At 44.0% G+C, this 25409-nt stretch overlaps 2 protein-coding genes across 4 annotated transcripts; both read right to left on the bottom strand.

The window, feature by feature from the left end:
* Positions 1 to 1794: 1794 nt before the first annotated feature.
* On the bottom strand, positions 1795 to 5422 carry BLOC1S2 (biogenesis of lysosomal organelles complex 1 subunit 2). Its single transcript, XM_083866902.1, has 5 exons — positions 5313 to 5422; positions 4434 to 4550; positions 3487 to 3606; positions 2888 to 2992; positions 1795 to 2368 (listed from the first exon to the last, which is right to left on the bottom strand). Exons 1-5 carry the CDS (start codon positions 5362 to 5364, stop codon positions 2337 to 2339), a joined length of 426 nt encoding a protein of 141 aa, XP_083723028.1. The 5' UTR covers positions 5365 to 5422; the 3' UTR covers positions 1795 to 2336.
* A 582-nt stretch (positions 5423 to 6004) lies between these two features.
* On the bottom strand, positions 6005 to 25096 carry LOC310912332 (broad substrate specificity ATP-binding cassette transporter ABCG2-like). Of its 3 annotated transcripts, none has more exons than XM_083866843.1 (16): positions 24876 to 25096; positions 22591 to 22874; positions 21951 to 22010; positions 20552 to 20666; positions 18179 to 18331; positions 17317 to 17474; positions 16054 to 16205; positions 14770 to 14886; positions 13670 to 13935; positions 13060 to 13142; positions 12715 to 12804; positions 11070 to 11194; positions 10547 to 10701; positions 9045 to 9134; positions 7745 to 7857; positions 6005 to 6860 (listed from the first exon to the last, which is right to left on the bottom strand). In XM_083866843.1, exons 1-16 carry the CDS (start codon positions 24960 to 24962, stop codon positions 6713 to 6715), a joined length of 2196 nt encoding a protein of 731 aa, XP_083722969.1. In that variant the 5' UTR covers positions 24963 to 25096; the 3' UTR covers positions 6005 to 6712. The 3 variants fall into 3 exon arrangements, with proteins under 3 accessions (XP_083722969.1, XP_083722971.1, XP_083722970.1); XM_083866845.1 differs by lacking the exon at positions 24876 to 25096 and adding an exon at positions 24339 to 24603; XM_083866844.1 differs by lacking the exon at positions 24876 to 25096 and adding an exon at positions 23464 to 23567.
* Between the last annotated feature and the right edge of the window lie 313 nt (positions 25097 to 25409).

Below are 25409 nucleotides of genomic sequence, written 5' to 3'. Positions count from 1 at the left end.
AGCAGAACAGCTGATCCACCACCTCCATGGAGACTCCACCATGGTATGAGGTGGACTTTGGGATTAGAGGAGAGCTAAAGCCTGATTCTGATTCTGAAAACTGTGGATATGTCCACAAAGAACTGCTCTGAAACTTGAATGACCTCAGAATAGCCTGTTAGAGTGGCTGGGCAGAACCATCTTAAGATGCTGAAAAAAAGGAATTCTTCTCTGGAACTGAACTCTTCTGCTTCTGCTAAAAGAGCTGTATTTTCATCCCCTGGCTTGCAGTTGCAGTCCAAGCCAAGAACTGCTTCAGCTCCAAAGTGGTTTCCAGACCATTCTGATGACACACTTTGCCCCGGGACTTCCATCCATCAGCCCTCCCTTTTCTGTTACCCTCCTGTTCATCCCTTTAAGAACCCACTATTTTCTTACTCTATTTTCCATCAGAAAATGCTGCAAAGGAGAACTGAGATACAATCTGTACCTCTGGAATTTCTCAGGGATTCTCCAGGTGAAACATTTGAGCAGTAACCACATCATGGCTTTGCTTTTGGGCTGACTATACATTTCCCCAGTTCAATGCTGTTCACACACATCTGTGTCTCTTCTGTGGTGCTACTCACCAAGGACCTGCCATCCTTGACATGACTGGGATTCTACCAGTGACACAGAAGTCCCTCAGGCAGGGAGGGTAACAGTTACTCAGAGACACAACTGGGAACATAGCTGTCAGCTCTTAGCCTAACTGGAATGCCACTGTCACACACTCCTCCAGCCAGCCATTAAGTCTGTCTCTAAAATTTCCTCTCAAAAAGAAAGTCAATTGTGGGACAAGGCCCTTCTCTCATTTTTGCTTCCTGGAGGTGGAATACTGAAGAGTCTGTGAAGGAACTCATTATTTCTTACCTTCCTTACCTGAAAACACTAAGCACTTGGTGACAGTGCATGGCTAGAAGGATTTCCATCTTCAGAGTCCCTGGAAGTTTTAAAATGGCACTGTATACACAGAAAAGCAACTTTTTCAACACGAACAGGACATGGTCCATACCGTGCCTTTCCTGCGGGATCTGTGGTTTTCCCCGCTGACAGAGCGCCTCCCTGTGTCCCCCTGCAGTCCTGCCACGTAACACTGTGAGCACAGCAATGCTATTTCTATTTCAAACCCAGGATTTTCAAAGTGATGATGAAGGCTCTCAAAACTCATCTGCTTCACTCTTTTTTAGAAGCACTAGGGAAGTGTCCATCCTGACTAATTACTGGTTATACACAGCCTGACAGCATGATGATTTTTATCACACTGGCACCTGACTAGACATTCTTTTAAACACTAAGTTTGAACCACTTCTTCCCTACTTGTACTGTCTTCAACTGCAACTCACTCAAAAGCCAGCTTGAATTACTTAAGGTCAATAAGTACAGAAAAAATATCCTTGCAGTAGGAGGAATACCTGTTTAGTACAAAGGGCTCCACCAAATCAGCCATCTGGAACATTTTTAACCTAGTACAGAAGCAGACTTTTGAGTTAGGCATGCCAGTTCAAAAATTACTAGGATCAAAATACCCTGGTAAAGTAAAGAAAGGGTCTGCTAAGTTAACTGAGCATCTGATAAAGTAATATGTCTTGAAACTTCACTGGAGGTCCAGACAGTCAAAGAATATAATTGCAGGAATACTTGATACAGCATTTAAAACATGTTCTCTATCACCCCTAGTAGCTTGAAGGAGTTTGTTTTTAACAAACCCCTTTGAAAAAATAATTTAAAAAAGCTTGTGTAATCTTTCCAAAAGAACTTGAGATTCCAGAGAAATAAATGCAGCAAGTTTATTGTAAATTTGTAATTAGTCTCTCCATTTCAAACAGATAGAAGGGGATACCAAAATGAAGTGTTTTCAATACCCCACCCATTAAGTCCAAGGTCCAAGTAGCTTCCCAACACAGAGCTTAAAAAAGGAAAACTTGAAGATTATGTCCTGCTGCTACTAAGGGAAAATGTGGAATACTTTCCACAAATTATGGAATTATGTCTTCCAAATTATGGAAGACTTTCCCTCGACTGAGTATTTCATGTGGAAATCAGGACGAACACACATATAGCCAATATCGACATGAGTTAAGGACAAGCTTCTACTTTTCACTGCAGAACTGAGTAAACAGCACCCCTTGAGAAGAGGAAAATATTATTCAGCCTTGAGCCTGAATACAGCCTACTTGTATCCAACAGCTGGAAAAAGTCTCCAGTCTCCACGTCAGCTGTAACCAAATCCTTGTCAATATACAGAATTGCTGTTGTGTAAAACCAGAGATCAGTCTGATTCACTGTCCAACTCCAGCTTATGGACTGTTGTAATTTCATCGTTTCTCCAGTTTTTTGTACTTGGCTTCTGCAGAAGGAAAAATAATATTTTAGTATTGGGTAGGTAAAAGATTTGCATCCTGTAAGCTAATTTACTGTATCATTCAGGACCCTTTTTTTCTAATGCATTTAGGCAAATACAACTGTACAATAATTTTTTTAACAAACCCAGTGCTTAAGTCAGACAATAATATTAATCTAAGCCAAGAGGGCTTGAGTGCCTGGTGGAACATTATGAATCTCTCAATTTGTGAGGTTAAACATCAGTCTTTAAAATATAAGTCAGTGCATACTACAAAAAAGAAATCAAGCCTCATTAATAAGCAGTAGTTTAACAACAATTGTACTAATCCACTGTAATATAACTCATTACACGAGTCTTTTCCCAATGCTTATCACTTCACACACAATGTTAGTGCTCAAAAGCAGCATAGGCAACTCTGCAGCTCAGATTTGTTAAACAAAACAGAGTTTACTTTCTTTTTTTTTAAAATTCTCTTGCAAGGCACTATGCTGCTAGGTCTTTACAGTGGAGAATGATAGTTACCAAGTTTTTTGGAATATGCATCCAATTTATAAGCTGCCTGCTCCAGAGCTGCAACCTGTTCCTCAATTAGGTTTATCTGTTCCAGATACGGCTGAAGATCAGCATCTTAAAAAAAGAATAAAAATTTTATCTGTCAGTTCTCAGTAATACACTTCCAAGAAACAGTTCACACTTGAAACATAAGAATTTCTTATTACATTTTTTCAGATAAGACAGTTCAAAAGGCCCCCTTCTCCTGCCCCAAAATTAAGTGGTGACTCTGACAGCCATGTTCCAGGAAAATATGAAATGTTTAAGAGTACTGTCTAGTCTCTTAACACAAATAACAAGAGAACATGAATTAAAAGAAGTATTATTCCTATCAGATCCAGAATCTGGGGTAAACCAGGACACAAATTAGGATGTTTCTCTTACAGCAGTCTACAGAGTCTAAATCTGTTAAGAAAAATATAAGACTGGCATTGCACAGCAGCACATTTATATCAGTGAGTTTTCTTTCCTTCAGCAGTAATGGAGTGTGAACCTTCTGACTTTAAGATGCTTTATTTCCCAAGCAAGTGCATCATTCATTACACCCCTACCTTATTTGGTGTACTTACATTTTTGGTTTAGATCCTTCAGATTTCTACTGATGTTTATAGCAATATCTTTCATTTCTAAGTACTTCAAGCTAGTCAGCTTATTCATGTTTTCCAAGAGTTTGTAGTCTTCACTGGTGGCTTAAAAAAAATACAGTTTATTTTAATTAAAAGTGATGTGGTTTGAATTGTGTGCAGACTCCTCAAGAGATTTCAAACCAACAGCCAAATGAAACACAATAGATGGCAATAGAGGTTATTAGTATACACTCTACAAAAAGACAACTTTTGTGAATTGCAAAAATCAACTTCACTGATGAATTCACTTCTAAACATTTTCTGAGATAAATTAACTAAGTCTTCATATTTCTACTCTTAATTCTGTCAGTTTGACACTCATGTTTAAAAAAATGACAGCACAAGTCCAGACTGGTAATCTGTACCATATATCCTTCAAGTCTGTGCAAATCAGCAGTGCTGTGAGTGCTTTCAAAATTAGAGCCTATGCAATGCGTTAACTTGGTGAGCAGTTTACTTTGCTCCAGTAAATTTTGCACAGCAGTTTATTCTAAAGCATAGATGTTGGAAAATGTGTATGATCCTTGCTCTCAGGAAAAAAATAACTCGACTCTCTGTAGAGCATCCCTCCTACTCTATCTTAACACAGATCACTTTTGTTAGATTGATTTTCCACGTAGAAACTTCTTCAAGATGAAAAAGAATTATTTTTAAGCTGCTGATCTCGCACTGAATTGTTCTGAAAAATATTTTTTGCTATTCCGAGACTTCATTAAATTAATATAACTCATCTCAGTGTTGTTAGCTGCCTAGCAAGGTGCCAAATTTGGACTGCAAATCTTACCAGATGTGATCTAAATAGTTACAGTTTCGATAAACTATGCAACAGATTTATTTGAAACAAAGTGAAAAGAAAGAAGAACTTGCAGGTCAGTATTGCCGTGCCTCACCTGTCAGTTCACCTGTCAAGTAAGTGGCCATTTTGCTGAACATGTCTTTGCAGAGTTCATTGATATCTGCCTCTGCTGGCTCCTTGGCTTCCTCTGCGGTTTCAATAGCAGGATCCTCTACTCAGGGTAAAGACATTACAGGGTTAAGGCAAACTATAGCAAGCCCAGAAACACATCAGAACTACTAAATGGTCCCATTTTTTCCCCCTTCGAGCTGCCTACAGCTGTAAGTCGCCTTCTTTACACTAAGGGGTAACAAACCATGGCAGCTTCTTTGAAGCAGCAGCACCAACATTATCTCCAAATATTATTTTAGGGCCTGAGAGCACTGACAGGCATTAGCCCCCTCTTGTGCTTAGACAGCAAAGCAATTTGGGGAGAACTTCTGAGTGGCTGCGCACGGTGCTGCTGTTTATTTCTAGTCACTGACTCGGAAGAAGAAGCACAGCCCAGTCCGCTTCATAAGGGCTACAACAGATCCCCACCTGCGATTGCCGCTTTTCCTCTCCAAACCTGTTTCTACCACAATCTGCCCTGTCCGGCCCCTCCCCGGGAGCAGTCCGCCACCTCTTCCCCACCCGGCAGGCCGCTGATTGCCTCGGCAGCGTTTGCGGCTCACAGGCCAAGGCTGCCCGAGGCCGCGGCTCCCTCCGGGCCAAGCGGCGGCGCGGGCAGGACCCGGCCGGGCCCGAGGCGGCAGCACCAGCAGCAGCAGCAGCAGCAGCAGCAGCAGTAGCAGGCGGATGGCCCGGGCGGGCCGGCACACGCCAGGCCGCGGCTCCCCGGGAGCTCCTGCCCGCGCCGCGGCCTCCCCGGGCCCATCCCCGCACCGCCGCCCTGGCACACCCCGGCCCCTGCCCCGCTCCTCCAGCCCCTTACGCTTGGTGGGCTGAGCGCCGGCCTCGGGCGGCCCCTCCGCCGCGGCCGCCATGGGCACAGAGCCGCTCCAGAGCCCCGGAGCCGCCTCCTCCGGCCCTCCAGGCCCGGGACCGCCCCGCGGCCGGCGCAGGGAGGAGCCCCGGAGCCTCCGCCTCTGACGGGCGGCCGCGGCCGGTGCGCGGGGTGCGAGCTGTGTGGGGACGCGGCTGCAGGGAGAGACATACAGGGGTGTAAAGGGCGGTACGAGGTTACTCTGCCCCAGCTGTTAAGGCAGAACCGAGAGCGACTGGTTTGTGCTCGATGCGGCTGCGATGATTTCCCTCTTCCCACCGCTCATTTCCAGGCCCCGGCAGGACTCACACCGGCCCAGGGGCTGCCGCCAGCCCGAGCCTCACAGGGAAACTCTCCAGGCCCGTGTTTGAGGATGTTTTCCTTTGGCTTAGCTGATCCGCGTACATCTGCAGGTCTTAATGCGATAAAAAACATCTCTTCTGCTGCTGCTGAGGTGGTCAGGAGACAAGTACCGGCACGACCGTCTGTGCTGTGCGGGCTGTGGACATGGTGCTGTAGTTGCCACAGAAGCGTCTACATTTTTTTCAGTTCATAGTGTAAGCACTAGTGTGGCACTATACAGAGATAAGAGCAGCTAAGAGTCTGTTGTTAAAAACTTCCGCCAGTGGTAAGTATACAAATTTTTATTTAGAAAAAAAATAAAGAGAAAGGGAATTCCCTCCCCTTCTTTTAAGTAGTAATACATTTCTTGCTGTCCACAGTGGGAAGTTTTTTTGGTTTCTTTTTTCTGCAATAGAGCAGTGTATACTGCTCTTCTTACATGAAATGTCTAACACCACTGCTGTTTAGTTTTTAATGAAGCAAAAGTTGTTTCTGGAAGTAGCTTCCACTGAAAAACTGCTAGAAATATAACTGTTCTTTCCTGGTAGTGAGTGCTTGGTCTCTGCACTGACTTCAAACTCAAATATATCTCTAACACCTTGAGAGGTCTCTGTCTCTCCTCAGATGTGACAGGCACTGACAAGGGCAACATAAATGCCACCATCACCTTCCACCTTTTGTGATGGAGAAGCTCACATGTTCAATGGAATATTTTGTGTATAAGCTGGCCACAGAATAATAATGGTTTACAACATAAAGTTTTATATGTACCTAAGGAATTATGATAATTATATTTTCTTAGGAAAAATCACTTATGCAATGTACATTAATGCATTTTTTCTTAACACTCACAAGCCTGTGGAGATCATGTTCCAGAAACAGGGGAACAGGCTTCCCACCTGAAGTCCAGCAAAGTAAGCTGAAACATTTTGGCAATCTCCAGTAGGCCCTCACAAGCTTTGCAGTTTTAACACCTGAGAAGCTGCAGGGCAAGGCAACACAGGAGCTTATGTGAACTTCCTCATAAACCGGAGTTTTGCATAGGCAATGATAAGGAAGATAACAGTCATGCAGAAGAGAGCCACAAGGTTTTCCCACATTGCCCAGTCGGTAGGGGCGATTCCTTGGCTGCACAGGTATGCTTCACCAGAACACCTGCAGAAAAGCAAGGGGCACAAGTTCTTACTACTATTGGCACACATCTTCAGATAATTACTTTTACCCCTGTTTCACAAAGATCCTTCTACCCTCAACTCTGCAACACAGGTGATAGAAATAGAGAACCCATCACCAAATAAAACTCAAGGGTCAAATCTAGATCTCTAGTTCTCATATTTTTTCAGTAGCAATCTAATGGTTCTTTATAGATAACTGGGAATTTATAAGGAAACCTCAGAACCACCTTAAACCATGGTAAGTACAGAAGCATTTGTTTCCCCTCAACAATCACTGGAAGTCCAAAAGCCATGCAAATAGTCCTCCAGCACTGTTCCCTGCAAAATACTCAGTTTGCCATCTCTCTAGTACATATTATGAAATAGTTTGCTACAGCTTAAGGTATCAATAGCCCAGAGTATTTCAAATGGGACAGAATGGAGCACTGCAAACTGCAAGAGAGAATGTGGCTCTCTCTCTACCTGCAGGGAGGTTAATATTTACAAATAAGTTCTGTGGGGGAGGCATGTTTCTGATAACAGATCTACTGCTTTCCAGCAATTATGTAGCTGTCCACACATTGCATTTTCATTGTTAAGTGACCCTGGATTTGTTTAGGAAAACTGATCAATCAGGGCTAGGTTATCAAATACAAAACTTAATTTAGCTCATCTGCCTATTTTTACAAGTAAAGCTTCATCCCTACTTCACTCTTGGGTAATTGTTGAGTTTTACTGTATAATCCTAAAATACATTACTTTGGGACATGTTGAGATGGGCTTGTAAGTGGTTATTTTGCAAATAGTTTAAAAATTTGACACAGGCAGACTTCCCTTTAAGCAAGTCATCACAATTCAGGCCCAGAACTACCATGAGTTACTTACATTTCTTGTGAAATATTGGGGGGACAGCTGCCTGTATCTCCCACAAACACAGTAGCATTTGGATTCTTCTCACCACAGAAGTAGAGATCCCTGTATTCATTCACCTGAAGAGCCTAGGGAAAGAGGCAGACACGAGATTTTTGCAGAGTTCATGGTTTGGGATGTTAAAACTGAAACACTTTAAAGGAACTTAATTATTAGAATACCACTATTCTTGAAATCATATGCTCATGTTCCTTTTTATTTTGAAGCTCTTAATCACTGCCTTTCTTAGGAGCTGCTCCAAGTTCTACATGCAGGGTGGTCTGGTGTCCCAGGCCTTGCTTCAAAGTTACTTAGCCATGGGTTTCCATCTTACCAGCTACAAGTTCCTGTTCATCCACTTTCACCTGAGCCAATCTACTGATCCAGAAAATCATGTCTCCACATGGTTTTCTGGATCAGAAAACCATGTCTCCACCCCAGCACCACCACCCTGAAGGCATGGCACAGTAAGCCAAAGCAAGAGGTGAAAGGTTCCCCAGCACTGACATCCTGTACTCACTGCTATCTCAGAGGACACTTCCACATTGAGTAACACTGATAAAATACCTCAGTGATACCCAAACTATGAGGTCCCACACATCTCCCACCCCACACCAGCTCCAGCATTCATTTCAGTCATTGATACTCGAAGTAGGACACTCTTTCTTCCAAACAGGCTTGGCTAGGATGCAAACAGGAGATGGAAACACAACTCCCATGTGACCTGCTCTATCTATTTACTGTGTTTTAAGCAGCTGCATCCTTACATTTCTGGTACCCCAGCTCCTTACTATTCAGAAAAGTAAAATTTCACTTCAGAGGAAGCCACACTGAAGACTGAGACACTTGTGCACTACAGTAAATCATTTAACCAGTTGGAAAGTCATTGCCCCCAGCCTGGCCACCCATACAGTAGTGTCTGGAGAGGCTGTACAATATTTGATTTTATTCTAAACCACAGGGATCAACTATTCAGGCTAGGAATTACTGCCTGACTGGACAGTTTGCTCTGCTGCTGTCCAAGCAGCACTAATTCTGTAGCACAAAGTGTTTGTTCAGTCTCTAAGAGACTTCCAGCTCTCACACAGAGTTCCAACTTTTGCTTTCTTTTTGAGGCTGGCTGGTTTGTTCTTTTTTTTTTTTTTTTTAATCATGTTCATGCAACAAAACAAACCAAATCTTTCAAGAGAACTTCATACTTTATCCTCAAAATCTCTCCAGGAAGCAGCAATGTGGCTACATTACTCAGAGGAGACCAATGCTACTTTCTACTCACAGTGAGGCCGTATCGGGGGATGCTGAAGTACTTGAGCCAGTTCAGCCAGCCCATTACTGAAGGGAGATTCACTAAGAGGCCAGAAAAGATCTGAAATAGAACAGAAGAGACTGATGAGTCACAAAGTCTGTTTACTGCAAATAATACCATTCTTGCACAGATGCTGCAGTTCCCGGCAGAGGTGCACTGCAATTAATGGACCTATTACTGCTTTTATGCCTGTACACAGACACGAGTTGGAGCCTTGCAGCACTCCCACGCTGCTGGCCCAGCAGCACACCCAAGTACCTCAGCTGAACTGCTTGCAAAGAGGTCAGAAAACCTTTCTACATCCACATATGAGCTAAGAAGCATGATCGCAACTTCTTACTCAGCAGGACTGTCCTATGGCAGAGGTAGCCAGAGGTTAAAGAAAGATGACTGGGAGATGAGAAAGTGGAGAATCAAAAAGGAGAAAAATGGGGAACCTTAAGAGCAGTTATTATTTCAGTCTTCCCCTGTCTTACATCTTTTATCCATGCTTTCTCTTGTCTGGAAAAAGCTGTGTTTTTACTTCTTAGCACAAGTGGTCTTCATAGCTAAACATGACACTTCAGCCTCTGCTTCATCAGAAGTGATCTTGTGCTTACCCCACTGACTTTCAGGACATGCACATGTCACTCTTTATACACTGAGACTTAACTCAATGTACATCAGCTGCCCTTCACTGTACATGCACACTTCTCACCCACAGTGAGCAATTGAAGCAGTCCACTATCACTTGGCTTATCAAAAAAACAAGTTAAATTGCAAACTGAAGAATAAGGAATGTTTTGTGGCTCAGAGCTTGTACACAGACAGTGACCAAGAATCATCTAACAAGAAATATGTAACTTGGCAGGTTTCACAGTCAAGAAGTTTTATCACCAGCATCACCTCTTTAAAAAAGAATTCACAGCTCTCATCTACGAGTAGTCAAAATTCCTTTTTCTCTCTCTTGTTCTCTTCCTTAAAAAACCCTTGGGGAAGAGTATTGAAGTAATTTCTTGAACCCCAGGGAAATAATGCATTACAAAAAAGAGAGGGTTTGTGCCTTCTAATCCCACTTGGGCAGCAAAAATTAACGCAAAACATCAATAGATCTAAAGTTTATTTCAAGGTTTTTTCCTTTTAAATGATCTAGTTGATCACTTCGATTTCTAATACTGAAAATGCAAGGTTTTTTTTTTTAAATCAATCCTTGTAAGGACAATTTAATAAAAACAAACAACACTTGTTTGGGGTACACTCTTTGGGAAGCTCTGGTGGCATCACAACTACTGAACTGCACCCAACCCTTAGACTACAAGCTGGCAGAATTATCTTTGACTACAGTGACAATCAAATCACAAGCACGGGGCTGATGTGCCACTGGACTATGGATATTTTAGCTTGCCTAGGGCTAGCTCAACCCAGTCCTCTCAGCTGGTCTCAGCTCTTCTCTCCCCTCCACCAAAGGAGCACAAACTCCCTAATATACTTACAAGCATCAGGACAAAACAAATGGTGATGAGCAGATTGGCCACAGCCACCACATCCATGCCAGCACTGATAGCCAGGGACATGGCTGTGGCCGTGTAGGACACCAGTACCAGGGTCAGCATGAAGAAGAAGAACCGCCCTGCAACAGCTTGGTATCCTGTCAAAAAACAGAAATATAAGAGTCCACTAAACAACCACATTATGAATTCCAACCCTTGGAATACCCCTGGATTCCTACACAAGACAGGCAAATCAGGAAGGAAAACCAAGTTTGGAGTTGGCAGGAACTATGCATGATTCAAAGGCCCAAAGAGCATTTCCAAAAGATGTTGTCAGGCAGGTCCCTGTGTTAGATTGCTGGTGTCTCTGCCCCGCCCCAGAGTCCTCCAAAGTCATGATGCCAATCGTAACTCCAAATCAGCTGGAGGTTCAAGTAGCAGTATGTTACAGATACAGGAATCTGGCTAAGTCAGAAATCAAATGTATTGGAAGATGACAGGTTCAATGAAAGCATCAACTCTTTACCAATCATCCAGTAACTGATGCATGAGAATATGATGGCTGGAGCAGTTCTCATGGGCAGCAGATCTCCTATCATCAAGGCCAGGAAGTAGGCAGACACACGGTAATATCCACTGGTGTACTGATGGCTGCGAGGACAGGAAGGAGGGGAGTTGTACAGGTTTAGAGGTTCTGTAGGAAGCAGGCTCAGAGTGCCTGTTTGGTTTATCCTGATTTGTTTTCTGTTCTTTCTACCACTAACTCCTCTCTATCCAAATTGCTTGTATTCTCTGTGCTACCACTGGCACCCTATTGAAATAAGGACTGATCTGTCTCTCAGACCCTGCAGTGAAGCCAACATCCTTCCAAGGAAAGTGAATGAAAGACTGTATGATTACTAAGTAAATATCATAAAAAAAACCTCCTAGGTCTTTTTTCAAAGAAAAAGATCCTTAATACAAGAGCACAGGGAAGCATTAGACTTCTATAAACTGGAGGAACACTTCATCCACTGCTAACTCATACAGCTACTTCCAGGGAAGAAGGAATGATACCCAACAATGGGAAAACACCTTTGGGACATTAACTCACCTCCACTTCACAGGGCAATTAAATGTCATTATCAATGTTTTACTGCTTAATGAGGCTCGTGAAAAGATGCTCTAACAGGTGAGGTGCCTAAATCCCCATTGACACAGCTAGTAAACTACACTGGCAAGTAGGGCAGACTAGGAAGAAATGGCAATGTGGGGGGATTTCACTCCTGAGCAGCAGCTGTTAGGGACAATATCAAGCTGCTCTGAGCAGCCTGTGGGTGGACATGTACATTCCAGGCATAAATCTCCAGTTTCCTTTTTACTGCATAGGATCTGTCTCTCGCCCTTCTATTCCATGAGCTGGAGGCATCTCCAAACTACATTTTCAACAAATATGCATGTATACAGTGTGTATACTGCATCTACAGGCATTTACATATATATACACACACATAAAAAAACATACACATATATGTATATATAAATATAATTATAAAGATAATATACATAAATACTAATATAAGTAAATAAAAGTAATAAATACAATAGCTATATTTAATAATATATAGCTTATATAATATAAATTGTAAATTATATATATATAAATATATAATTTATATAATATAAAGTAATTACTTATAACAATGATGTAATAATCAAGCACATCCCTCTAAACAGAGAGATGCACTTGATTATTAAAAAGATCTTGTAAGCCAGACAGCAGCCCCTTCATCTGACCATCCCTTGCAGTTTTTCCAGGAACTCTCCCTTCATTTTTGCACAGTCTTGCCTCTTTAGGACCATTGCAAGACCATGTGTCAGCCCTTGTGAGAAAGAGGGCAGGAAGGATTCACGGTCTGCAGGATTCACATAGACCTAAAAACCAACTGTTACCAAAAGTGGATAGGAAAAGCAGTAAACTGTCAAATAGCAAGCAAGTAAAAGCATTTCCTCCTTCCCCCAGCTCTTAGCATTTCAGCTCCCTCCTCTACAGATTGACTTGGCATTACTATTACAGTCTGATGTTGCAAGGAAGCAATCAAGTCTTTGGTGGTAATTATTTTGTTCAGTCTGTAAGATACTGCTCCATCTCATTCCAGAGTATGAGACAGTCCAAGTGCCTTACTACTTACACAAATAGTTTCTTGTCTCTGATGAACAGCTCAATTGCAGAGACACTGGAAAAACACTGGTTTGTAGTGACAAAAAACAAGGATCCAACCCTAGAAGGCAAAACAGAACAGTGGAAAAAGTGAGGGAAGAACCACACTGAACACTGGCAGCCTCGGACATCATCACCATCAAGTCAGTGCTTTTTTCTGTCCACAGAATGGAGACATTTGATTGTGCTACTGTAAATCTTAGCTGTATCCTTTATCCTCCCTTTTACATCCCCTTTGTACTTATGTGCAAGCTTGACAGAACTGTGACCCCTTTAGGACCCCTGCAATTCCATGCTGCCGTGCACTGAGACTTACCGATTCTGAATGCCACTTCGGTCCAGTTTTACACCAAAAAAGATAGCACCCACAACCAAGGCTAGAATTACAGTCACTGCAATCTGGAAGTGGAAAGAAGAAAGGAAATCCTTCGGGTAAGTAAAAAAATCAGGAACTAACATTATTAAGTCATATGCAAGGTTTAAGATTCATACCTGCCTAAAGCTTTGCTCTTGTGAGGCAATGTATACCTATGACACACACAATTAAAATCACTATGACGGTTTTTCAGATTTTAACCTCTTCACTTTCCTACTTCAGTCTTTGGCTAGGAGATTTTAGTAGAAACACTCTTATAGAGTAACTGAGTTTAAAGTGAAGTACAAAATTAGTATCACCCTAGAAGATCCTTATGTGATCCAGAGAATGGAGCACTCTCCCCACATCCCAGTCTTCAGTGCAGTAGTCCTTATGCTTAACTAAATTGGAGATTTTTTCCAAAGGCCACAAAGGTAGCTGAGCATCTCACTCTACTTACATGGAAGTGGCACAGGACTTTTCTGTTTCCCTAACTGCCTTTGAAAACATGATTCTGTTGTAAAAACTGCAGATCAGCAAGAGTCTGAGACTTTTAGCAATTGTTACCTACTTGTGCAACAGAGGCCTGTGGGTTCCTAATGAGATTTTTCAGGGAACGCTTGGACACCCAGTACAGCTGAGTGAGGAATCCATTTGCATAGGTAATCTCATGCTCCTGCTTGGATAGTCTCTGCTTGCTCCCCCGTCCAAGCTCCACTTTCCCCAGTGCTTCCTTTGTGCTCTGATATAGGCTGGAGCTGAGATATTTCTGGTGCAGCAGATCTACCACACTGCTATCAACGTTGTCTTCTGCCACCCCATTTTCACTGCTTGCCTCTGAATGAGAAAAACAACATATGGCTTGTGAGTCCCTATGAACCTGACCTTCAGATATGGCCCATCAATAAGCTCAGAAATTCTGGAGGCTGAAGAAAAAGGCAGAAATGCCCAGAGAATTTCAAGCCTTAGCTCTGAGTTTAAGAGCTAGCTTGAGTGAGAACTTTATCTTTTTCCTAAATTTTAATCAAACCTAGCTAACTTGCCCATTCTTTTTGGCATAAAATGGCCATATTCTTATAACATGACACCAGAAAACCTCTGTTTCATTGAATTTGGGAAAAATCAATGTTTGCTCTGATTCACATCACTGAAAACAGCTTTACAAAATCTGTTCCCTTATAGTCCTTCAGTCAACGATGTGCTACATGATCACCAAGAAAGTATTTCCAAACATTTCACTCACTATATTGGTAGACAATTTGTTCTCTAACAGTTTCAATCTCTTTCACTCTCCTATAAATCAAACACTCCTTACCCTATCTACCTTGTCTTCTCTGAAGCAGCTTCTTATGTGACTGAAAACTTGTCAGCTGCCTCTTGAGACTAAGCAGTTCTAGGTTTTCCAGTCTTTCCCTCACAGGTTGTTTTTTTAAAATTTTTGGTATTTTTCATTGCTCACCTACACTACTGAAGTGAAAAAAAAAATCCATTTAAAAAGTTTTCTGATCTCTTTGAAGAAGCCCAAAACAAAATATATCTATTAGTAGGAAAAATAGAAAGATAATGAAATGCCCTTAGACTCAAGGAAACCCAAAGAATAAAAGCTTGCCATCACCACATAAAATTTCCCTTCTACACTAGCCAGCAGTGGCTTTCTCCTTTGCAATTTACCTTTTCCTGTGTCCACAGGTCTGTTACCTTCCTTGCTTGCTGCCACAGCAGTTGAATCTCCATTTATGACATCGAGGAAGAAGTCAGCTGGATTATTGAAGGGTTCACATTCATATCCTTAAAAAAAACCAAAACAGATCAAACCAAAATCACACATGCAATGTGTTTGCATTGCACAGGGCACACCTCAGAAGGTCAGGTCTAATACTATATCACTTTTCCATAACCCTGTTACCAGAAAATTTCACTGCTTTTCTTAAGTGTTACTTTACAGCAGTAGATGAACAGGATTTAGGAGATGTTGAATCTAGGGTACCTAAAGAGTTTCAAAGCTGCTTAATCACTCATTTCAGGTGAGGAGGAATCTCTAACTTGCTTCTACCACAGCTCAGTATGGACAACTCTTGCCTCCTTCCCAGGGCTGTTCAACCACATTCCACCCTAAAAGACAAGCAGTTCCTCAGCAGAGGTTCCTGGATGTCTGCTCAACAGCCTCAGATATTTCTTCTAGAGGGTCAACCCTGGTCACAAGGATGAGGAAGGGCTGTCGAAGAGCAGCTTCTTTTAATACAGTTCTAAGTATGGGACAAGGAGGAAATTAAAAACAAACAAACCCAAAAATGCTTCTACAGCTTCCCTGAGAGACAGGAAGTGGGCTACTAAGTGGAGGAGCAAAAGTACTGATATTGGTTAAAGCATCTCTCTTAAAGCCAGGGAAAGCTTTTAATCTAATGTGTCCACAGTTGCATCTATAGATTGGCAGTTCACTCCACATTCTCTGTTCATTATAGTCAGACACCCTTACCCGCTTACCTGGAGAGAGTGCAGCCACCCAACAATGCAACTATTAACCCATCTTAAGATATACCATAATTTTGTCCTCTTGGTTGCCCATCTGCATTCAGTCTAGAGAATATTTTTGGATCAATCTGTACAGATTGCTGCCAATCTGCAGGCTGTGGTTCAAAAACCACTGGATCTGCCACCAAGGCCTGGTAGAACTACAAGCATTATCTTGTCTGTTGGACATCGTGCTATGTCCATTGGCTTTTGTCCTCAGGCAAGGCAAAACAAAGGCAAGAGAGCCATGCTCTCTTGTCTGAAAAATTCTGGGTTTCCCACTTTGTCTTTTTCTAACAGACCACTGCTCAGATTGCATGTGTACAGTCTCTAACATCCTAGAGATAGAAAAGCATGGGCCTGTTATCTCATGCTAGGGTAAGAATTTACACACAGGTTTAATTCATGAGCCAGCTGCTTTTGCTTTTGGTATGGAAGACTTACCAATAGAACTGAAGTACTCCAGGGCATGCTTTGCAGGACCATGGTACAGCACCTTTCCTGAAGCCAGCAATGTCAGACTGTCAAACAGCTTGAATATGGAATAACGGGGCTGATGGATGGAAAATATGATGGTTCGCCCTCTTCTTGAGAGCCTGAAATAGAAACAAAACATCTCTTAAATACGCCACACTTTGAATTTCAGGAAGGCAACCCTCAAGTATCAAAATCCAAGACAAATGCTTGGCAATTTCTCAGGGTCTTGACCCAGTAAAACCTTTTCTCCTTTGTCATTGTGTCAGATGCTGCCTGCAAGACTTTCAAGACAGCACCAATCATTACAGGAGATCATCACTGCAGTCCAGATAGCCAAAGTACAATGTAGTCTGTAGCTAGTAAAGCCTGAGGCCACAGCTGTGTATAAACCCTCTTTAAATGTTTTTTATACCAGATGTCAACATGACTAACTGGAACAGTCCTACTGCACTCAATGGCATCACAGGCGTTGTTTATCAGGCTGCCTGGCCAGCTGAGATTTCTCTTAGCTCTTCTGCTGAAGATTTACTCTAAAGAAAATTCTAAACAAGTTTTCTTTGAGGGTTGTCAGATGCTCTTTCAAGTGCTTTAGCACTGATACCCAACAAGGACCCTTGATGATGAAAGACTTATATCCACAAACACGAGAACAAAGCAACCCCCAGAAGCAAAATCAGACAACATGCCACAAACCCAGGAGAAGGATTAGAAAGTCATTCTCATTAAATAAATCTCTTTTGTCTTCCTTGACTGTAACTTTGTTCTAATTGTCAGAAGACAGATTATCTCCAAAACATAGGATACTGGGGGTAAATCTGTAGGTGAAATTTTATCTGAGTTCAAGATTGTTGTCAGGTAAAAGACTCAGATGGAAGGCCAAGAAATTATAATTTCAAGACCTGACCTCCCAGTCCACCCTTCATTGTGGCAAAGGGAAGCTGTCCAAGCTACATCTGCTTTTTGGGCTCTAATCCAATGCTTGCTGAGGAAAGATTCCCATAAGCTTAAAAAGGCTTTGGAAGAGACCCAAACAAATAATTTACCACTACTTATGAGTATATTTGTCTAGGTTTTTTTGTTTTGGGGTTTTTTTGGTGGGGTTTTTTTGGTGGGGTTTTTGTTTTTTTTTTTTTCCTTAAGGAGCACTAGGACTATTGAGTCATGAGAACATTCCTATTTTTACTAATGAGTTGACAACCAAATTGCAACACAGCCCTGAAGAACTCTTACTTCTTCAGAAGGATGAGGACTGCATTGGCTGTGCTGGCATCAAGGCCAGTTGTGGGTTCATCCAGAAAAAGGACTGGTGGCTCTGTGATGAGCTCCATCCCAATGTTGGTTCTCTTCCGTTCCCCTCCAGACACTCCCCGGATCAATTCAGTTCCTACCTGCAAGCAGAAGAAATCAGATATTTGCAACAGACCCAGTCAATACATGCTCTGGAGTTGTGCGTTTTCACACCCAGCAGCCATTTTCATTTTCAGAGTCCCTTCTATGAACTGTAGGGCCAGCAGCAGGTGAGTTTGACTTGGTGTGAGGGACTGTGTAGCAGTATGCTGAGCCTGACTTTCTGAGGTACCAGGTGCCTTATGACTTTAGGGAACAAGGATGACACTGACAAGGAGAAGACAGAGTGAGGCCACAGCATTCAGAGGAAACACTGGTGTATAGGGATGCCTTTTTTTGGTAGCTTGCCTGTTACACAAGCTCCGCACAGAACTTTTCCATCAAAGACCAGTTTTCCATCCCTCAGAGCTTTCAGAAATGAGAAAACAATTTTCTTGTCTTGTTTTACAAAGCCAGGAAGTGACTGAACACTTTCCAAGATGCAATGACTAAGTGACTCTTTCCCTTCTGAATTTATACAACATGCTGGACACAGTCCAAAATCTTCCCCTTTTAGTACCAAATACAAATGGCTCTCTCCAAACTCCCTCCTGAGCTGGAGACTGATTTCTTGCATGCAATATCATTTAGTCAGATTCCTGTTTAGCTTCCTGTAACTGCACTACACACACCACACTGCCCAGAGACAAGTCATTCAGCTTCCAGATGTCGTATGATTTCTGAGAAAGGTGTTCTCATTGCTCACCTTAGCATCAGCCACTTTGCTTAATCCCAGCTCATTGATTATCTGGGTGACTCGCTCTTCCTTCTCCTTAATGCTGATGGAGCTGGGGAGTCGCAGCGCAGCAGAGAATTGCAGGTTCTCCCTCACTGTCATCGTGCCCATAACAACATCATCCTGAAAGTAAAAATGGACAGTTGGAAAGACTCCTCAGCTGCTGAGTGGGCGCCACAGTCCCTTAGTGGCAGTTACCAGATAAGCTGTTTGCAGACCACAGCGGAGCCCAGACTGAAGGAAAACTCCTCCTTCAAATTTTACATGACATGAAATTCAAAGTCCTTCAGTAGCAGTCAAGGGAAGAATGCAGCTCTGCAGGCCCCACAGCTTACACCAAGCACCCCCTCAGCCTGCTTTCAAGCTGAGAAGTGCAGACAGTGCTGCTTTGTACTGCACGTGCATTCTTCTTAGTAGCCAAAGCAAGGCAGAGCAGGTAGTGATTTTGTAGAGTTAAACTTCTGTCAGTCCAGCTGGAGCCAAAGGTCAAGGTAGACACATTCAGACAATCAGTCTTGTCAGCTCTGTTCCCAGTTATAAGCCTGGAACCTCGTTGTGGTCCAGAGCACCTGCTAAATTCAGCTGCCAACAAGGAGCTTTCTTTCCCCAGGTCCTCACTGGCAGCAGTTTCTCAGAGAAGCAAGAATATTGCACCAAGATGCTCCTGCCATGTCTCAGCTATGTAGAGCTCTTGGAACTAAGACTTTATTCTAAGGGTTACAAATTTTCAACAGTCATGTGCACTTTGAGGGAGACTCAAATCTATCCAGCTGACAGACATGAGCAACCTACAGCAACCTGCAACAACCATGAGCCAAACAGAGATTTGTTGTCAGGTCCATTCAGAGCTTCATGAGTCTCCATCACTCCCACTGTGGTATTGTACCAATTTTGTATCCTACCACATGATGAGAAAAGGGCTGCAACACTGAGTGGCTACTGAGAAACATGCCTGTTACATCAGCCATCCTTGGAAGATGTCCCCTTAGCTGAAGGGCAGCAGATTCTTGCCTGCTTTGGGACTCTGCCCACATCAGATATAGTGCATCACTAGTACACAATATACCACTCAAAGATGTTTGGCACTGGAGTTAACAGAAGACAAGAATGTGCTGCTTTGCTGCCAAAGATGGTTTAGGCATTTCGTATCTTCCCTTCCCACAACCCCTCAGTCTCTGACTCCAGCCTCCCATTTTCCACTTTATGATCCACCAATACATCTGTTAAGTCACTACACTGGAAACAAACCAGTGAATTTAAGCTTAATACCAAACATAACCATCAGTGGCACGACACCTTCACTCTCAGAGCATGAATGGAGAGACCACCAGCAGTTTTATAGGGATAACATATGACTTAGCATGCCTATATGCTTATCTGCATAAAAATGGTCCTATTATTATGTATTTAGGACTTAAGTGTTTGTAATTTTTGGTCCATCTTTACTGATCCAGGGAGTACTGCATGGGGTGGGAAGGGGGGAGACCATTTAATGCTTCGTGAAGTTGCTTATCATTTTAAGGTTATGTTTGGTTGCTTTGGACATTTGAGAGACAAATGTCTCAAACTGGGACCACTTGTGAGAAACTTATTGGCTATTCATCAGCCACTGAGGATTTGGGGATCTCTGACCTGCAGGTCAAAATTTAGCACCAGTCTCATCCCACAGATACTCCTGGCACCCCCCAGCTGGCAGCTTTCAGCAGCCCGTGTCACATCTGCCTGCAGTCAGAACCCTGGATGGTTTCCAGATTTGGCTGCTCATATAACTGCCAAGAATCCCCTTCTCCCCAGGTTCCCCAGGGCTTTGAGGGTCTATTATTGGTCCAGGCCTCCACCCACTTCCGCAGATTCAGCCGGCTTTTCCTGTCTCCGAGTGGAATGAACCTCTGTCACAGCCAGCCAGAATCAGAGGAAGAACAGCAGGGATCTATTTATTTCCTAGAATTATTGTCTGATAGTTTGAAGGTACTTCTGCCAGCTAGAACTGCTTCTGAGTTTAACAACAAGAGATTTTGGGTGTCATGGTTTTTTTCCTCCTCTTTTTAAAAATCTTTGCTAGTACTTCAGGGTAGAGCCCAAAGGACAAATCACAAGTAGCCCAGCAGTTTGGGCAATCATGTGGCTGTGGAAAGACACACCTCTGTGCTTGACCAGCCTGGAGTAACAGCTTGATCTTACTGTCTTCCATATCCTAGATAAAAACTAAAAACTGTAACATCTGAGTTATCAAATTAGGCTCTGTAGGGATCACTGAAAATTACCTAAACTAGTCGTTCATGTTTCCTTTTCTTATGTGGTCTTCCCAAGGTCTCCCAGGCCTCTAGGAAGGCAGTTACTCACCTGCACAACGTATCCTGAGATGCACTTGAAATTTGGAGGCTGTGGGATGCCATCTATAAGCACTTCTCCAGACAGACCTGCTGGGTCCTTTCTGGCAGCCAGCACATCTAGGAGACTTCAGACAAACACCAGGCATTAGGTTTTGCAATAACTGTTGCTTTTACCCTTGACTGAGTAAGTACCACCAGCCAGGACTGAATTACAGCCTTCCCACAGTGTGCTGCAGACCAGAGGGCACAGGAAGGGGCTTCCCCTACTCTGCAAGCTTTAGCTCTTTGTACAGAAAGTCTGGTGTACATCCAGGATTTTCCAGCACACGGTGTGCCACAGCAGTATGGCAGTGTACAGACACTCACAATTCACAACAGTCAACCCCCTACAGACATAAACTTGGTCTGTGTATTTACAGATAACCTCAAATGCACAGAGACAAAAGCACCCTGCTGAGTTGTTGCAGGCTGCTCTCCAGTCAGGGGAGCACTGAACTAACTTCTCTGATCTCAAGGAAATTAATCTATATGGGTGTAAACAAGACATGAGTTAAGATTAATTCTGGAAAGTAATTATTTTTTAACGTATCACTGGATTCTCTTACGGCCAGTGCAGAGGCCAGCCTGTCTGCCAGGTAAGTAAACTACCCTGATGAAGTGTTGCTCTTGAAAGCATCCTGATTAACCAGCAGCCTCCTTAGAAAGGAAGATCAGTGGTCACCACAAAGACACCTGTGTGAACCCTGGCCATATTTGTAAGTGTCTGACATTCTTAAAGTCAGAGACTCACAAAGAGCTCTCTTACCAGGAGAGAAAACAGCATCAGCACTGGATGGAGATGCTCTACATGGTATTTCTCTGTGCCTTCATCCAAACAACTCAAGTATGTGTACAACCCCACCAGTAGGCCACAGCCAAGATGGGGTAAGGATCCAGAGCATCCTACAGACTGCATACACCATACTCCTGTCACTTGTCAGAGAGGGGTCTGGCCCAGCAGCTGCAAGGAAGTCTTTTTGCAGAGAGTTCACAGGGGGTGACACCTTGCATGCCTCAGGGGAGGTTATACCCCATCCCACACCCCATTACCAGTCAGAACAAAGCCTGCATCTGAGCTCCAGTCACCCCAGTTCTGCCTGGTACCTTAACTCAGGCCACCACCAAAGATGACTGCAGTAATACAGAGCAACAGCTGGAGGAGTGTGACACAGTCATAGTGCAAGAACTTCAGCAAAGTCAACAGACAGGCAGGAAGTCAAACTGATTTCTCAAAGAAATCAGGAAGTCACCAGATTTCTCAAAGGCATGCACAGGTCTAAGCATGCAGATAGATACCTCACATCTCCCCTAACCCTCAGAATCCCAAATATACTTTGAATTGTCCATTTAAAGGAGCAGAAGATACTCACGAAGATTTCCCACTGCCTGTTGGGCCCAGGATAGCATTCAAGCCTGGTTTCATAATGCCACTGGAAGAAGGAAATAATTGTTTACAAATAAGGACGTTTACAAGGACCACTCATATGCAGATTTTAGGAGATGTGAGATGTGAACAAAATGCTGTTGAAAGAAAAACTTCAGAGATTAAAAACTTCTTAAATCTGAAATCAATAAGCATTTTTCCTTTCTGTCCCAGACTGCCAATCAGAACAGCATCAGAACTGGACATAAAAAGCAATCTACAAAAGACAGAAATTAAGTGTCTTCCCTGCTCAGCAGGGTCTTGAAAAGAATCAACAACTGCTCTCTGTTGCTCATTTCCTCTGACTGCACCTTGAACCATAGCTAAGGGAACCCTCAGATCTTCTGGCAGAAGAGTTCACACAAGTTTGGTCCTAATTTGCTCAGATCGGTAACTGAAACTGCTTCAGCTATATCCCAGCTATTTTGCCTAAAAGCAAATCAAAGTGCTTACATGAACTGCTGACTGGCAGGAGGGCAGTAATTTCTGTACCAGCACAGCTGGATCTGGAAGGTGACACGAGGTCACTGGTTCACAGCAGCAGATTAATTCCTACCCTCTCGTACTTCATTTAAGCAAACACTTACTTAACATTATGAAGGATCTTCTTTTCCACAATTTTTCGTTTACAAAGGAATCCACTGCGCTGCTTAACGGAGTACTGGATGTTATGGAAACTCACAACGGAGCCACGAGGAGATCGGAGGGACTCTTGTGTTGGAACAGAACGTTGGAAATTGCCTGCTCCTTCCTCTTCTCCAACAGAAATAACGCTGTGATCAAACGTGTCTGACATCATGTCCTTGTTACACAGGTCAAGCTCCACTGCATGGAGATTTTTGAGGTCACTGTTGTTTTGAGCGGTTCCCATCTGTTGAGATGAAGAACACAGAAACACGCAGGGACGGGGACATGTGAATAAAGATTTCTCCAGAAAGTGTCCTGGAAGAGCAAGTTCATGCACACCACACCTATCGTACACACGCCAAGTTTCCAAAAGGATGGACATCCGCACAGGAAGACATCCAGTAGTCCCCAAAGGCACGGAAACCCACAGATTTAGAACTAACCTTTAAGAACAAGAAGTACGTTCTTGAAGTCAATGATGCTTACTCAAAGGGCATCTAATAAGGCAAAAACGAGCCTACCTATGATGGTCACCATCTTTTGCAACAGTCAGTAATACTAATGGAAGTGTTACCATTGACAGATACTCAAGATCACCTTCTTCAGTCATAACATGCTTAACCCCTACCCCCCAACAAACCAGCAAGGAAAGCCTATTAATGAATCCATATAAAGAACAACAGCCAGAAAAATGTTTGCGTTTATGAAAATGGAAGCGAGTCACAAGCATTTTGTTTGCTGCACAAGTCTGTTTCAGAGATAATAATGTGATAAAAATAACAATTACACATGCTAAAAATTACTGTGATGCTGGGGAAAGCCAAGGTGCTCACCAGGTTAAAAGAGCAAGGAGAAAGACCTGTCCACAAACACATCCATTGCTAGTTCCTTGAATTTTGTGTGAAGGTAGAAGTATCCCTCCAACCATCCCTTTCCCACCATCTGCACTTCTTTCCACCCAGGACTGAGAGGGTGATAACTAGTAGGGACCACCACTGCAGCAGTAGTAGATTTCCCAGGGAGGGAGAGATGGTCACCCTATTAGGAAACTGGAGCTACAAAAAACAGGTTTAAAGAAAAGGGAGTTGTCCTTTCCTCTCTGCCTCTTCCTATCACTGAAAGCTCGAAAAAGTTGCAGAAGTTTGTTTTTTTCCTGTATAAATAAAATAAAATAAGGGGCAAAGGAAGGGTTGTTTAGTTTGGACCCATACTGAACTCTAAAGCTAGCCACCCCTGGGAAAGACTTGCTTATGAGCGACAACACAGGATATGGTGGTTACATCAGCACGAGATGGCTTATATACTTGAAAGGTTGCACAACAGATGGGAAAAGAAAAGCCAATAGGATGACAGTGACACTAGGGACAAAGACCTTATGAGACTTTTGAACATTTCTCTTTTATCTGTCCTGGCTAAGTCCTGTGGTTTAGTCCACCGCAGACCCTTTATTTAACGCAGGTTTTTGTAAAGCCACCGATTAGCACTAAAAAGCGGGTGTGTGCACAGACGGCAGGAGGACCAGAAAAACCTCGCAGAGGCTACAGGTAGGTTTGGGCTGCAGCAGCAGCTCACGGCAGTGCCCCTCTTGTCTCCCACCCACCACCACGGGCCGGTTCCCAACCAAACCACGCTGCTCTCCTCCCCCAGCCCCGGCCCCGCCAGGAGCGCTGCTCGGCCGCCCCCGCCCCGGCCCGGCCCGCGCCGTTACCTCCCGGCTGCCGCTGCTCTCCGAGTGCCGCCGCCTCTGCCTCGCCGGCGTTTTATAAGCGGGTCCGAGCGGCGCGTTACATAAAGCGGCGGCGGGGAGTGCCGGCAGTGTCACGCAAGCCCCGCCGGTGGCGGGAGAAGGCGGCGGTGGTGATGGACCCCCGGGGCGGGGCCGGGCCGGGCCGCGGGAGGGCCGCGCTGAGGGGGCGCGCTGGGCCCGGGGCGGCGGCGCGGAGCAGCCCCCGTGTGCCGGAGCTGTCTGCCCGCCTTCCCGCCTTCCCGGGGCGGGGAGAGCAGCGGTGTTCGCTCGGCGGGAACCCCCGAGGTGGGCGGACGGCGTCGGACACGAGGAGCGAGCGAAATGCCCGCGGGCCCCGCGCAGGCCGGCACGGGAGGGGCCGGGAGGCAGCGCCCACTGTCCCTCCTGCCCGCCCGCCTCCCGGAGAGGTCATCGCCCCCGGGGCACGGGTCCAGTCCGGCCGGGTCAGCCGGGGCCACCGCAGCCCTTCCCGGGGTGACACTGCCACTCCCATCTCACCTCCTCCATGGCAGCGTGCTCTTGGTGGGCCCTGAGGGGGTCAGGACAGCTGCTGGGGTCACCCTGTGTCCCTCTCCCTGCTGCCATGTGCTCCCAGCCCCGAGAACGTGAGAACGTGTGAAGTCCGGAATATCGGATTTCCTTCAGTTTGTGGTCAAGCCTTCTTGCCTTCCCATTCTTAAGCACTATTGTCTTTATAAATAAGCTCTATCTCCCCAGGTTCCTTGATGCTGTGAATGCAGGAAAAGCCCAATTTTATGGTTTATAAATACGATTTACAGCAGAGCTGTCAAGTCATCATATTAATTGCCTCCGGTTTGACTGCCCTCTGCAGCTCTGTGCAGCACTGCTTTTTTTAAACTACGCCTTTTGCTAGATCAGTTTAAGGCTACGGTAAAATATACCTCTATCTATCCATCCAATCAATAACAATAATAAAATCTCCAAAGGCTCACTTCAAAAGGCTTTTCCAAAACCTGCCTCCTCTGGGTGTGTTGATATACTCAATGCCGTTGATGCATTAGGCAGAAGACA

The sequence above is a fragment of the Zosterops lateralis genome, assembly GCF_965231275.1.
Source record: "Zosterops lateralis genome assembly, chromosome: 8".
Classification (NCBI taxonomy): Eukaryota; Metazoa; Chordata; class Aves; order Passeriformes; family Zosteropidae; genus Zosterops; species Zosterops lateralis.
This window is presented reverse-complemented; position numbering and strand designations above follow the sequence as displayed.